This window comes from Anarrhichthys ocellatus, unplaced genomic scaffold, assembly GCF_004355925.1.
Source record: "Anarrhichthys ocellatus isolate YVR2014 unplaced genomic scaffold, GSC_Weel_1.0 scaffold34, whole genome shotgun sequence".
NCBI lineage: Eukaryota > Metazoa > Chordata > Actinopteri > Perciformes > Anarhichadidae > Anarrhichthys > Anarrhichthys ocellatus.
The window spans coordinates 2,923,600-2,937,800 of NW_022280064.1; the positions used below are offsets into that span (position 1 = coordinate 2,923,600).

Consider the following 14,201-nt stretch of genomic DNA (forward strand, 5'->3'; position numbering starts at 1 on the left):
GAGAGAGAGAGAGAGAGAGAGAGAGAGAGAGAGAGAGAGAGAGAGAGGCTCCAGCTGGTTTCTAAAAATGTATTCTATTTATAGAGCAGCCCCCTCTCCTGGCTGACATGCCAACATGCAGCACAGACCAGTTACTGAGCCGCTATGGAGGAGTTCATTATCAGTGGTTCTGAGGAACCATGCTGAGTGCTTTCTAAATGTGTTATCTGTAGAGGTCTTAATCAAAGTTAAGGTCTCAATAGGCCTCACAGCACCCACACAATGAAAACAATACATGAAAATGAACTGTCTTTTCAGATTCAGATCTCAAATAAATAAAAACTTTAGTTCATTTTCTGTTTATCAAAACAACAGTTCAACATTTGGAGAAATTGTCAAACAGAATCAATCTACACTCGTTATCCCACAATGACAAAGTGAACACACCTGGTCTGGTCTCACAGCTGACATAAAAGAGCAAGAACCAAAGCCATGAGGCGCATTCAGAGCTCAGAGACATGATTGTGGAGAGGCACAGATCTGGAGAAGGCTACAAAAAAGAAAAAACTGCAATATCAAAGGTTTTCAAGGCCTCCATAATTCTGAAATGAAAGAAGTTTGGAACAACGAGGACTCTTGATAGAGCTGCACGCCTGGCCAAACTGTCAGAGAAGGCCCTTCATGGTAAGAACGGTCCCCTGGAACGCTCCACCAATCAGGGCGAGTGTCCAGACGGAAGCTTCTCCTCAGTTAAAGTCGCATGAAAGCACCTTAATGATTCTCAGACAGAGAAACTAGACTCTCTGGTCTGACGAAACCGAGATTGAACTGTTTGGCCTGAACTCTAAGCAACAAGGCACCGCTCATCACCTGAGCAATACCATCCCAACGGTGAAGCCTGGTGGTGGCAGCATCAAGCTGAAGGTCCGCCCTCCAACAGGATAACGACCTTAAGCACAGAGCCGAGACAAAGCATGAGTGACTTTATGTAAATGTCCTTTTGAGTGGCCCAGGCAGAGCGCTGGACTTGAACCCAATCCAAGATCTCTGGAGTTTCCTGGAAATGTCTGTCCACCGACGGTTCAAACTATTTTAGCATCCACAATGTGGAAATGTGGGACGGGGGTGTGAATACTTAATGAATGTGCTGTATGGTCTTCAAATGCACAGCTACAGCCAGCAGCCAATTAGCTTAGCTTTGCATAATGACAGGGGAAAACAGCTAACCTGACTCTGTGCAAAGGCCAAGACATAGTCTGGCACATAACTCCTTGTAAAACTGCAACTTTTTGGCCCCACATTTCTGAAATCTACACACATGGAATGGTAAGATGAAATAAACCTTTACCAATTTTGATGCAAAATGATCTAGAAATGACAGATAGATAGATATAAATAGTTGATAATAGACTTATTTAGCTTTCTTGCTGTTAGTTTGATGAGAAGATCGCTCACCCTCATATTAAAGACTCTATATAGGTTAATTATTGAGCTTTTGGGAGATTTTGTTAACTTGGACCGTACCATCAGGGTAGCAGTTTCCCCGTTTCCAGTCTTTATGCTAAGCTAACAGGCTGGTGATATCAATGTTGTCATTTCAAGCGTATTTCCCAAAATGTCTAAATCCTTGATGATCATACAACCATTAAGGGTTTAGAAGAAATGTCCTTGGGGTTTTTTGTGTCCTCTTGAGACAAAAGGAAGCTCAATCACTGACTTGTTGGGCTAATCATTCACCTGAACATCAAACAGTAACTGACATTTTGTATCTTTCCAGAGCCAAAGTGAAGGGAGTGATTGAACTCTCCACTTTATGTCGACACTTTCCAAATGTGACAGTCTTCTCAATATCGTACCGTCTACGGTCAATACAGTGTCATCATTGTCTTGATTGTGAGATGATAAATCAGTGACAACAAACCCCAGTAATATGATTATACGGCCAAAGAAACTTTCCTCTTTCAGTTGTTATCTTAAATGGAGTTGTTATCACACAGTATTACAATATTATAAAGATTAAAAAACACTTATAAGTGGTGGTAGCCTATTCTGCAACGACCTGCTTTATCTCAGTCGGCAGCGGAGGAGCCACGGAGGGTTTCTGCATCGACAGACAATCCCCCTTACTCCCTCCCTATTTTTTATAGCGTAGCTCGGTTTGGTTTATGGGGATTGCTGAAGATTAAACTGTTGGGAAATCTGTCCCACGGGTTGGACAGGATAGAGGGTGGGGTGGTACGTGGAGAAGGGGCCAAGTGTGTTTTCACCTCCATGGTGAACTATGGTCCGTGTTTGTCATAATAGTCATATAACGACCTCCAGATAGCGTTTCTCTAATCCCACATCCCACCGATGTTTCTCAAGAAAACGTCTGAAAATCGTCTGCGAGGACAGAAGAATAAGATTTCTTTATGACTTTATAAAAAGAACAATGGACATTCAATATTGTTGTTCTGAAGATATGATATTCATGAAATGTTGGCTTTGGCAGAGCTAAAGCTAATGCTCTTTCTGGAGTAAGCCCCAGTCCCTGTCACAATTATGGGAGGAATGTTTGGATCGCTTCAAGAAAACATCATCCAGTTCAGATTGTAGCAATCACTTTTGTTTGTTTGCAACTCATCTGCGTTGATTGGATACACCCATTCCTATCCGACCACAGCCTGAACTGCAATAATACAGAGACGATTTAAAGATTTAGCACATAAAAAGACGGCTGTCGTTCCCTATTACGAGGCCTTTAGAGAGCTCAGACAGAGCTCCTCGAGCCCAGCCCACTGACTCTCAATCTCTGTTGCCCAGTCAGCAAAGTGACCCCTGGGTGTGCTGATAGTAGCCTACACCTCACCGACCAGCTCTATCAGAAAAGCAGCAAAACACACAGTGGGATTTGCTCAGGCATGGAGTTCACCCCTGGTTTCTATGTGCGTACAGTAAACGAGTTAATTATTACATCAGGCTGCCTCCAGATTAGTCACTGACGAAGCTTCTGATACAAGAGATCACTGATTCTGACATTTCTTACTGAAACAATACTTAATGACTTGAAACTAGAGATTGAGACCATAAACTCATGTTTACAATGTTTACTGAGGTAATAAATCAAGAGAGAAGTAGTCATTTTCTCATAGACTTCTATACAACCAGAGGAGTCGCCCCCTGGTGGTCAGTAGAGAGAATGCAGCTTTAAGGCACTTCCACATTGGCCTCACTTTACAGAAGAGGCTACCGTCTGGTTAGGCTTCAAAAGTAAATGTGTATACATTGGCTATGAATAAGTTGATGTGATTTCTATTTATAGCTTTTTACATTGGATCACCTCAGTGTGGTGATTAGCCATGTTTATGGCTCAGACTTGGCCGACGAATGTTACGCTTTTGGACGGTGTCACTCAATATATGACCTAATCTTTGATATGAGACATACGCAGATGTAATACAATCAAAGTTCTGTTTCAAAAATGCAGAACATGTCAGTTGGTTGATACTTGAATACTGTTTGTTTTCCATCATGATTCAAGTAGTGGACAGAAACCAGGTTTATTTACCCAAGTATTTTACTTAAGTTTAGTTAAGTTTTCTGCAACTTTATACTTCAACTCTCCACTAAATTCAGAGTGAGATATTGTACGTTTTACTCCACTAAATTGAATAAGTATTAAAATTCATAATTAAACAAATCAAAACATGTAATAGTAATAATATTAAATCAATTATGATTCACTATTTATAGGTCAAGAGAAGACTTTATTGATAAATTCACAAGCAGCATATAAAGTAATTAAAATAAGCTCCACCTTTTTTAGCAGCTGCAACATTAGTGATGTACACAGTGATGGGATATTATGCATAATGAGTACTTTTACTTTTGGTACTTTGAGTATACACTTTTGTATTTTGTTACTTAAGTAAGATTTTGAATGTGGGACTTCTGTAACAGTGTGAGCTGTATTACCGCCTCAGTAAAACATTTCTGTGAGGAACCAACACTAAAGAATCAATCAGGAGCTGTACAAGAGGATACAAAAGTGAGGGATTCACAGACAAGATGCCTTCACGAAGCGTTTTGGAAAAACTGATATAGAACCGAGTTCATCACTTATAAAAGGGAAACACGAACTTCAGAACAGCTGCGTTTTGTCGGATGCCTCATGCTGTGAGTATAATGCTGAAGCTAAAAACCTGGGTTGCATGATTTGGGTCGACCCTGCACAGAGAGTCTGCATGTGCATGTCTTACCTTGACGAACAGAGAGACGTCCGGCTGTCCGGGATCAGCCGGCGCAGCACTGCTCTCATCCAGAGTGACATTCTCCAGAGTTTTCAGGCTGTAGTCGACGGACTCCTTAGGCGTGGTGTCGGTGCTGGGCTTTGTGTAGGACATCAGCATCCCGTCATCTTCTTCCTGGACCCTCGGCTGGACCGGCGGGTCGTCGCACGGGTCTCCGAGTGACTCGGAGGATGCTGAGGAGACCGACGAGCGCCTGGATCCGTCGCGCGCCTCGCCGTTCACTTCCTCGACCTCCACCGCAGGCTCCGGCTCCACGTTCACCTCTGCCACTTCCTCAGCTTTCACCTCTTCCTCAGCTTTGGCCTCCTCGTCGTCGCTGGATGAAGAGGAAGAGGACGAGGACGAGGACGAGCCGCTTCGTTTGTCCTTATCCCTGGTGTCCATGTAGTCCGGCGAGCTGCGCTCTCCCTCCGCAGCGACGTGGACCTGCACCTCGCGGTACAGCCGCTCCTTCGCCTCACCTGGGTTCTCGTATGCGGTCTCTGGGTTGGGGCTGTCCGCTCCATCGCGGCTCTCTTCATGCGCGCTTCCCTCGCATACTGTGTCATAGGCGTTGTCCATGTTTGTTGGATTTGGGGTAGTTTTTTTCCTTCTGGTGGACCTGGAGGTTTTCACGTGTTGGAGCGCTGAAGTGGTGGCACACGGTCTCGCCTGCCTCTGAACTGACTGAGCGTCCGGGCAAATTCCAGCGATAACTCATAGGAGACCTTTGATCCTGCAAGTTAACAAGTGATTTATGCAAAAGCCGAGGCCTTCAAGGACACATCAGCTCAAATGCAACACCCCTTCAGTGCAGTGAACAAATTTTTCCCCCACTCTTAATCTACTCAAAGCTGGAACAATTTAAATAATCATAATTTATATTTTTCAATTTTGTGAAATATACTTCAAGCGAACAGAAGTTTCTTAGTTTGTAATAAATATTTGAATGGATTAGTTCACTTAGGTTGAAGCGACACATTAGTTTAGTTTGTTACAACTTACATTGTTAATGCTAATAATATTTCTAAGGGGCTGTGTGGAAATTATTAGAGGGGGGGGGTCAGAATTGGGGAAGGTTCTGTATTTTCCTTTCACTGAAGGGAGGATGGTGTTCATTTTATTTTTCACCAGATTTATATTTTATTTTTAAACACAGTATGTTGCATGTGCCCCATTTATTATTCATTAATAGTTTAATTAGAACCCATTTGTTTAACAGACCACTGCTAGTTATAGTTAGTATTATGTCAAAGAATTAGGCAATTTGGAAGTCAACCTCTAATGTGCATATCATTTCTCAAACAAAGGTTCAAATTGGGGTAAATCATTATTCTACAATTATTTCTGCTTTGCCTTGTTCAGTTATTGATGATTCAGTTATATCTTTTTGAGAATTTTTTCTCAACAAAAGACTGTCTAATGCTGAGGGCCTTGTTTTTTTTAAACTAGCCCTGCTCTCTCCGCCAAAATAGTTTCAATGCCATACAATTACTATTTTTACATGCTTTTATTCAGCCTTCAGAATCAGATCTTTTGAACTGTTTGGCCTGTTTCCTGTGAATCCGTGGGAGGAAAGTGACAACATAAATGGTCTGCACTAGCAAAATGTGTAAAAGGCCCTTGTATCATACAAACACATGCACACACACAAAATAAAATACAAATTGCTCAGTTTCACATAAGTCTTTAATTGCATCAACATGGCAAAGATAGTTCATTTGTAAATCATATTTAATTTTAAAACCAGGTTAATAATCAACTAAGATTAACCTGATGTAACAATTTGTTCTTTTCTAACAATTTCAAATGAATTGTTTGAATATATTCTGGATATATTTCATTTCTCTGTCAACAAGTCAGGGGAAATTATCAGACACGTCTCTTTCATAAAACAAGAAAATTATCATAAAATTAACAATTTCCATATAAATGCTTTCAATTAGTTAAATTTTGTAAAAAGTCTATATCACAGTGATGTCTGTAATCGTTTGGGGGGCACAGGTCAATGCATCTAAAAGCACAAGGAGAAAAACCAATCGTTTCTGAAAAAAGATTCTGAAAATATTAGAATTTTATTTGCAGATTTGGATTCTACTTGACTTTCTATAATTATACTAATTTAAAAAAGCTTTTTGGCAAGACACACCTCTTTTTTTTTTTTACACCATTTGAAATAGCGACTACCAACAAGAAGTGCAAATTAACCATGACCTAAAAAGCATCCAGCTACTACCCCTTCCTTCTGTTTCATTTCTATCCCGTAGTGCAAATCAGGGGAACAGTTCTTGCACGTCATGCCGAAATAGTCTTCTTAACAAAGCAACAACAAAACCCTTATAATCCCTATGACGAAATACTGACCCAATAGCAATTGCACTTCACATTTCACCAACACATGGCCACGGTTATGACATATGAACACTGCCATCTATTCAGGAAAATGTCCTCCAAACACAAATTCTACAAAAAAAAAACAAAAAAACAGACTTGACACAAACAATTGCACACCTTAGAGAAATGTTCTCCGTTAAGTTAAAAGGCAAATGGCAACTCTCTACTAAAGAGCAAGGTTGTGATGGGATTACCTACATGAGCAGAAGCCTGGCACACGGAGTGAGTCTCTAGTGGAACATCTGCATTCATGTAACATTCAAAAATAACACCCCAGTCGACACTAAATTCATTTGATTACTTCTCTGATTAATCACAGCATTTATAATTTAAAGCAACTTCTAATTCAGTGCTCGGACCACAAGTAGAACAATTGGTGGCAAAACAAATCTGAAAGGCCCGTTCTGTGTTTCCCGTTTGAAAACTCACGTTTCACTAAACAGAGTAACCGAACGTAACCTCCGTTCGTTGGCCGTTAGCAGTGCTGCTAACGTTACTAGCTCTCCTCCTGTCAATTTAAACATGGGTTAGATGTTAACAACAATATTATCAGAGATCGGAGACTAGAAAAGCATAAATGCCGATGTCCTGATCGCATATTTTACTGAATATTTGAATGTAATAATAACTAATTAATCCGCATGTGAGGGGGGATGCGTACGGGTCCCGGATCGACAATGGTCCGTTACACCTTTCACCTTTCAGACTAACAGGTTTGTTTAGAGCATACTGACGCCTCAATTTTGGCCAACAAGGGTTCGTGTTTTCTATAATCACAGGCAAAAATCCTACTTTTAACTTTAAAGTTTTACTTATAAAGTGACAATGAGGAGATGATATAGGGTGAAATTCACAATCAAAGCAAAGCCACTATAAAACCCATGTAAAGGTTTATGTATGTTGATTAACCCTACACCAGAAGCAAACCCCATACATTTCCCTTACACTCAAGCCAGCCAGATGCACATCTTGGGGGGTGGGGGGGGATGCTTCTGGACAGAGCGAACTACCTTGGGGAGCGACACCTCTTCTTTTACGTCTGCCAGCATTTCCCTTTCTTCACCTACAGGTGCATGTCCTTCAGCAGCAGGGGCTGAGACATCTCCCTGCTCCCGTGTTTCAGCGGGGGCAGCTGTTTGAGCATCACTTGTTTTATGTAGATCACCAGAAAGCCCAGCACCATCACCACACCGAGGAAAGAGCCCACAACGGGGGCGTAGGAGTGGACGTTGACCCTGGGAGGGGCGCTGAGTGCGAACGGGGCCGCCTCCTGGGACAGCAGGTCCTGTACGTTTAGGAGGGAGCCGTTGTTCGGCAGAGGGTGGATGGACAGGATGTGGCACATGAGAGGGTAAAGGTCGACGGAGCGCATGGAGGTCTTCAGGTAATTCTGCCGAAAGGCCGGCCCGTGGGCCACAAACACAGGCTGCATGCTGCGTAAGGTATTGTCGTACCCATGGTTCCCAACTGGAGAGAAAAGACAAGAAATGTATTAGCATGAATGCATGAATACTTCCAAAACTAGACGACTCGCACCAAAATAATATTGACTGATAAATGGCACTCGTAAGAGGAAAAATAGTTTCTTAAAAAGGTACCCTGAGAGGTATTTATTTTTCAACTGGTAAAACTATGTAGAAATGTTTTTCTATGTTTAGTTTGTATTGTCTACACGCATGAGGACGCACATGTGCCAGCACAGTAGCAGCAGAATACAGTCCTGCCAATTGCATTCTCTACTGACCACCAGGGGGCGACTCCTCCGGTTGCAAAAAGAGGTACATTTGTAAAAAAGTGTGAGAAAATGACTCTACTTCTCTCTTGATTTATTACCTCAGTAAACATTGTAAACATGAGTTTATGGTCTCAATCACTAGGTTCAAGTCTTCTTCAATACAGCATGATGTTCATTTAGTAAATGATGGTCCATTTAGAGTCAAACAGACCATAAAGCAGAGTATGCTTTAGGGCGGGGCTTTAGGGGCGGGGCTTACAGGTCGCTGCCGCTAACAGAGCCATATACGGCTTCTCTACGTCACTCCTTCGCATTCCAAATATGGTAACTTCCGTTCATTGGTAGAAAAGTTAACACGGGCGTAAAGAATGCAGGATTTAAAATATTTGTTTTAAATGGCTTTGCAAATGTTTTATGAGGAAGGAAATGTATTTAACATGTTAATTAGACCTACAAGTTACTGCATATTGACAACCCAATACAAGAATATAAAAACACCAGATGTGAGACGCATCAACACAGGAAACAAGCTAGAATTCATCTGTCCTACCATCTTCAGTTGAAGTAAACGAGGGAGAAAGTGATTATTCACAGAGCAGAACTGTAACGTTGCAACCAGGAAGTGCAGGTCCAGTAAACGCACACCGATAACGAACATTATGAGTCAGCATTGGGGCGATTCATGCACACTGGGTCTATACACTAATGTAATTAAGTGCCTTCACCGAGGAGCAGACAGTAACTGCTGTAGTTTCATTATCCAGGCCTATTGATGTCTCATAAATCAAACGGCCATACAGTAGAAACTATCTTTGAGAAGTGTCTTACTACACATCTTCAGCTTCGCAGTCTCACCCCACGATGTCCGTGAGGACAGAGTCAGCAGGTCTTTCCTTCCAGCCACAGACTCCACCAGGTCATTTTACTGATTAACAAGCCTTCAACAGCAGAGCAGGAACATTAGCTGCAATGAATAGCTCCAATACACAGTTTGAGATATCTTATCTAAAGAGGGTTTTTTTTTTTTAAGACAATTGAAGAAGAAATGAGTGCACTTTGAGGCAGCGCAAGACAAACTTCCAAACCCAGACACAGCTGCCGTTTCAAAAGGGAAAACCAATCTGACTTTCTTTGTTGATTACAGCTGGTAATACATGAGCTCCTGTGACGCTATTAATAGAGCAGACTGGAGCTGCTGTTTGAAACAACAGCTACAAACCAGCGTATTGTGCCCACACAGCTTTATATGAGCTTTGAACACGTACGCATGAAGGGCCCGGTCCTGTTCTGCATGATGGTCCAGCCTTCCTTGGACTCTATGAGGATGGGCATGATCCTGATGTTGTGTTGGTAATGGAAGCGCTCGGGAAGGTCTTCCTTCTTGTACACCACCATGTTCGGGTTCGCGTCCACCAGCTTGCTGTACACCTTGTCAAACTTCCCTGCAAGACAGAGGAGAAGAAATGATACAACACATTAGTGCAGTGGTTCTCAAACTGTGGGGCGCGCCCCTCTAGTGGGGCGCGGTGGTATTACAGGTGGGGCGCAGGGGGAAATGCAGAATTTTTTATTTTTTTTTAAGTAATTAATAAATACATGGCGAAATGTATGGAAGCCCGTTTCCGCCATTGTGAGGAAAAATACAGTCATTATAATGAGATACCATCTCAAAATAATGACTTAGCTTCTCATAATAATGACTTACTATCTCATAATAATGTTATGTTTATTTTATTTGATATGGACATCACAGTAGCATTAGAATTGTAACATACATTTATGCACAAAGCCCAGATGCACTGTGTTAAGTGTTTGAAGCGAAATGCTAATTTACAACACCTGTCCACAGGAGGCTTTTTGCCAAATTGTAGTTCCTTTTTGCACAGATAGAACTTTATTTGCATTGTTCTAACAAAGTGATTGCACATTGTATTTGTTTTTGTCTGATGGAGCAATCTGGTTTACTTGAAAGTGATTGCAATTTTCTTTATTCTATTATTTGAAAAAGCACAGACGGAGGAGTCACAAAATGTTATTTCAATAAAAATTCAACATGGACCATTTTGTTACAATTTTGTTGTGGCGGTGGGGAATGAACATTTTTCTTCCTCCAAAGTGGGGCGCGACAGAAAAAGTTTGAGAACCACTGCATTAGTGGGTGGATTTTTGTCACCTTTTAGGACATACTCAGGCTAGCTGTTTCCCCCCGTTTTCAGTCTTTATGCTATGCTACGCTAACTGTCTTGTAGCAGTACTGGATCTTCTCCCCAAACAAAAATGTCAAACATTTAATGAACTTCTTGATGGCACTGAATGTGACGAGATGTTTTATAGTGATACCTTCTTTGGGCAGTAATGCCACCACCGGACTCTTGTCCACCCAGGTGTACAGGTCTCTGCTCACATACTCGTCCAGTTCTATGATCTTGTCGGGGGAAAGCTGGGCCATGCCGTGGTCGCTGGTCACTATCAGGTTCACGCTCTGGTACAGCCCCGCCTTCTTCAGCTCGTTGATGAGGAAGCCGAGCTTCTCGTCGATATCGGCGATGACGGGGTCCATGAGGGAACTCTCAGGTCCCAGGCTGTGCCCGCTCTCGTCCGGCTCCTCCCAGTACAGAACTCCGAAGTCCACCGCTTCCTCTTTGGGTGCGGAGAACCACTCAATGATCCGCTCCACTCTGGTTTCAAAGGAGACCGAGGCATTATACGGGAGGTACCGGTTGGGGAACACGCCGTGGATCTTCACGTCGGACCCCGGCCACATCGCCGCTCCGCTCCGCCCTCCAGCTTTCTGGATGGTCACCCAGAGAGGCACCGCCTCCTCCCACCACCGGGACTCATATATACTGTCCGTCTCCATGGAGAAGGACCGGTTCAGAGCGGGGTCGTACATCTCGTTGGCCACGATGCCGTGCGTCTCAGCGTACAGCCCTGTCACCAAGCTGTAGTGGTTGGGGAAGGTTTTGGTGATGTAAACGTTCTCCACGTGCTCCACCATCACGCCGTTGTCAATGAGGTTGTGGAAGTTGGGCGTTGGGACTCGGTTGATGTAGTCCCAGCGGAAGCCGTCAAAGGACACGAGCAGCAGCTTGGACCGGTCCCTCGCGCCGTGGCTCTCGCGCCCATGTTGGTTCAAGCGATGGAGGGAGACCAGAGGCAGCATCAGGGCCCACAGGAGAACCAGAGGACCGCAGCCTCTTCGCAGCAAGCAGCCCAGCATAGTGTGGTGTGTGACGAGACAACCTGCAAGCAAAGGAAGAAGTCAGTGAGCTGAGCAATTAAGCCCTCGTCTGGAAAAAAAGTATAAGGACACACCAGGCTCTGCAGAGTGAAGCCGATGTGCAAGTGTCTTAAAACCTGCATTCTCTCTACTGGCCAGCAGGGGGCGACTCCTCTGGCAAGTCTGATTTGTATAGAAGTCTATGAGTAAATGACTACTTCTCTCTTGATTTATTACCTCAGTAAACATTGTAAACATGAGTTTATGGTCTCAATCTCTAGTTTTAGGTCTTATTCAATACAGCATGATGTTCATTTAGTAAAATATGGTCCATTTAGAGTCAAACAGACCATAGAGTACAGTATCCTTTAGGGTGGGCTTACCTCCAACACCAGCTGACTTATTTACATTATTCTTTTCTTGATAAATCTTTTGTCTATCAGCTGTGACGTCTCCAAACATCTCTTTTTATCTGACCCACAGCCAAAAACAAAGACATTCACTATCATGTAGGACAAAGAAAATACACCGGTCATCTTCGGCCTTTGACCGACTCGTTGATTATTCAATCAGCAGTACTTCCAACTTTGTTTGTTTGGGAGACGCCTCTGCCTCCAAACATCAGTGTCCAAACCTCCGCTTTACATTTAAAAAGCTGTAGTTTTTTAACGAGATGTTAAAAACAACAATCACAAATGAGGCGTAACATTCAGGAGTCGACCTACTTTGTTCTAATGTGAAAAATACAATTTGGTAATTTAGTGTACTTCCTTGTACACTCGCAGTGCAAAACAGAGATCTTGGCCATATTGATAAAACCAACATTAAGCCATTTGCAACCAAATGCCTTTTGAATCAAGCGATATTTTTCTTGATTATGACATAATCGATTAGTTGCACAGTAGAAAATTCATTGCCATGAATTTATAATCAAATTGCAAGAAATTGGCTGGTTCCAGCTTCTCAAATATGAAAACCAGCAGATTTATTATATTGTACATTGAATATCTTTGGGGTTTGAGCTGTTAGACAAAAACAAGCAATTTAAAGATGACACATTGTGAACATAATGGGTACATTTTAAAGGTTGAAATTATGTATCAGTTTGGAGTTAGACAGCAGCCACACTCAACATGACATGCTCAGCTCAGGAGGAACAATGATGTCATTGTTCAGACTGAGGATATATACCGACTGCAATGCATCTTTAAGAGCAACTTACCCACAAATGTCTACATGACAGCCCTCCTGCTGACAGCCTTAAGGGGAATAATGGGTTCCATGTTTTAGCATTTCAGCTGCAGAGCTAACTGCTACAAACACGCAGCTCCGCGTGCAACAGGAAGACAACCACGCACAGCGAAGACACTTCACGCGAGCGGACCGGGGGGCAGGGACATTAATTTAAAAAACGCAATTTATTGTAGTGTTCCACTTACGAGTCGGAGACAGGGTGAACTGTACAGGGTCGCTACAAGATTATGCTGTCAACAAGCTTACCTTGTTGTCTGATCGTGAGCTGGCTGGCCTCGCGCTGCAGGCTGCACACTTAGATAAACAGCCGGATGGAAGTCCCGCCTATTAACCTGCTGTTTTGTTATGTGTGTGTGCGCGTGTCGCATTTATTTAAAGATATTAAACCAAACCAGATCATCTGAAGACAAGAACGGAGAGCTGCATCCCCCCCCCTCAAAATCAACTGCGAATGCGCCGGTACCAATGACGTAATGCAGGGAGAGGAGGAGGGGGAGAGTTCCGGTATTATAAATAGACATCTTGGTGTCAGTCAAGTCACGAGCATTTTGTTTTTTGCCTTTAAGATAAACAATACAATTAATGAAGGGAAATATGTCAAACGTGAAGGGCGTTACATTCAAATACGTGAAGGCAGAAACAAATATATTCTCCTAATTGTCCCTCCTTAAAATATTCACCTTCAGAGACGTTGTTGTTGCCCTAATTCTCCCCGGTAATGATGATGCTGAAAGTGCGATGTAATAGCCGCCCTGTGGACGCTGTCATGACAGACAGCGTCCACGATGTGTCAGTCAAGTGCTGTCTAAAAGGTTCCTTCACATTCTGTTAAAAATAAAGACGGCATCTCAATTATGACGCTGCATCGTCAGAGAGAGAGACTATTTCTGACCTACTGAGAAGCACCTCTATGTCTGATGCGCAGTGCTCAAATACAACTTTTAAATTCGCTCTTCATTTGTTATGAATTGCTATTTAACACAATGTCCATTTATTTTATGATTTTGTTCATGGTGATTATGATCAAAAAGCTCCTGAAGAAGCTGATAAATGGACCTTGAGATGAGATTGTTTAGTCAATTTCTGTTTCCAAAGTCAAGCATGAACTCCAAATCTGTTTTAATACGAGGTTACAGTGTGAAATAGACTTCTACAGGAGCAATGCTCTGTTATGACAGTCGGGTTTAGGTTTATTTCTAAAGCACATATCAGAGACATAGACGGGTGAATAAATAAAGAATAAATGAGTGAAGAAACATAACAAATGCAGTTGTCAGGTGTCACTGAATGGCTCGAAGAGCATCAAGGGATCACATTCTGTTCCTCACTCTCAAACTCAACTCAGACATCT

At 42.6% G+C, this 14,201-nt stretch overlaps 2 protein-coding genes across 4 annotated transcripts in view; both read right to left on the reverse strand.

Moving 5' to 3' along the window:
• clic5b (chloride intracellular channel 5b) overlaps positions 1-5,824 on the reverse strand; it is a 12,384-nt gene extending 6,560 nt beyond the window's left edge. The window contains exon 1 of the mRNA XM_031866128.1: positions 4,218-5,824. Within this exon, the coding sequence (XP_031721988.1) occupies positions 4,218-4,829 (612 nt within the window). The 5' untranslated portion in view covers positions 4,830-5,824. The remainder of the gene's footprint in view (positions 1-4,217) is intronic.
• Positions 5,825-5,918: 94 nt separating this feature from the next.
• Positions 5,919-13,602, reverse strand: enpp5 (ectonucleotide pyrophosphatase/phosphodiesterase 5). Of its 3 annotated transcripts, none has more exons than XM_031866127.1 (4): positions 13,531-13,602; positions 10,717-11,619; positions 9,642-9,818; positions 5,919-8,108 (listed from the first exon to the last, which is right to left on the reverse strand). In XM_031866127.1, exons 2-4 carry the CDS (start codon positions 11,594-11,596, stop codon positions 7,705-7,707), a joined length of 1,461 nt encoding a protein of 486 aa, XP_031721987.1. In that variant the 5' UTR covers positions 11,597-11,619; positions 13,531-13,602; the 3' UTR covers positions 5,919-7,704. The 3 variants fall into 3 exon arrangements, with proteins under 3 accessions (XP_031721987.1, XP_031721985.1, XP_031721986.1); XM_031866125.1 differs by lacking the exon at positions 13,531-13,602 and adding an exon at positions 13,097-13,325; XM_031866126.1 differs by lacking the exon at positions 13,531-13,602 and adding an exon at positions 12,819-13,089.
• Positions 13,603-14,201: the final 599 nt, after the last annotated feature.

Bases quoted from the DNA above. Each gene is read 5' to 3' on its own strand.
- enpp5 (XM_031866127.1), bottom strand. From the start codon at position 11,596: ATGCTGGGCTGCTTGCTGCGAAGAGGCTGCGGTCCTCTGGTTCTCCTG. The intron at 9,819-10,716 runs GTATCACTATAA...TCTGTCTTGCAG, and splicing joins GGCATTACTGCCCAAAGAAG to GGAAGTTTGACAAGGTGTAC. The intron at 8,109-9,641 runs GTACGTGTTCAA...TTTTCTCTCCAG, and splicing joins CAGGACCGGGCCCTTCATGC to TTGGGAACCATGGGTACGAC.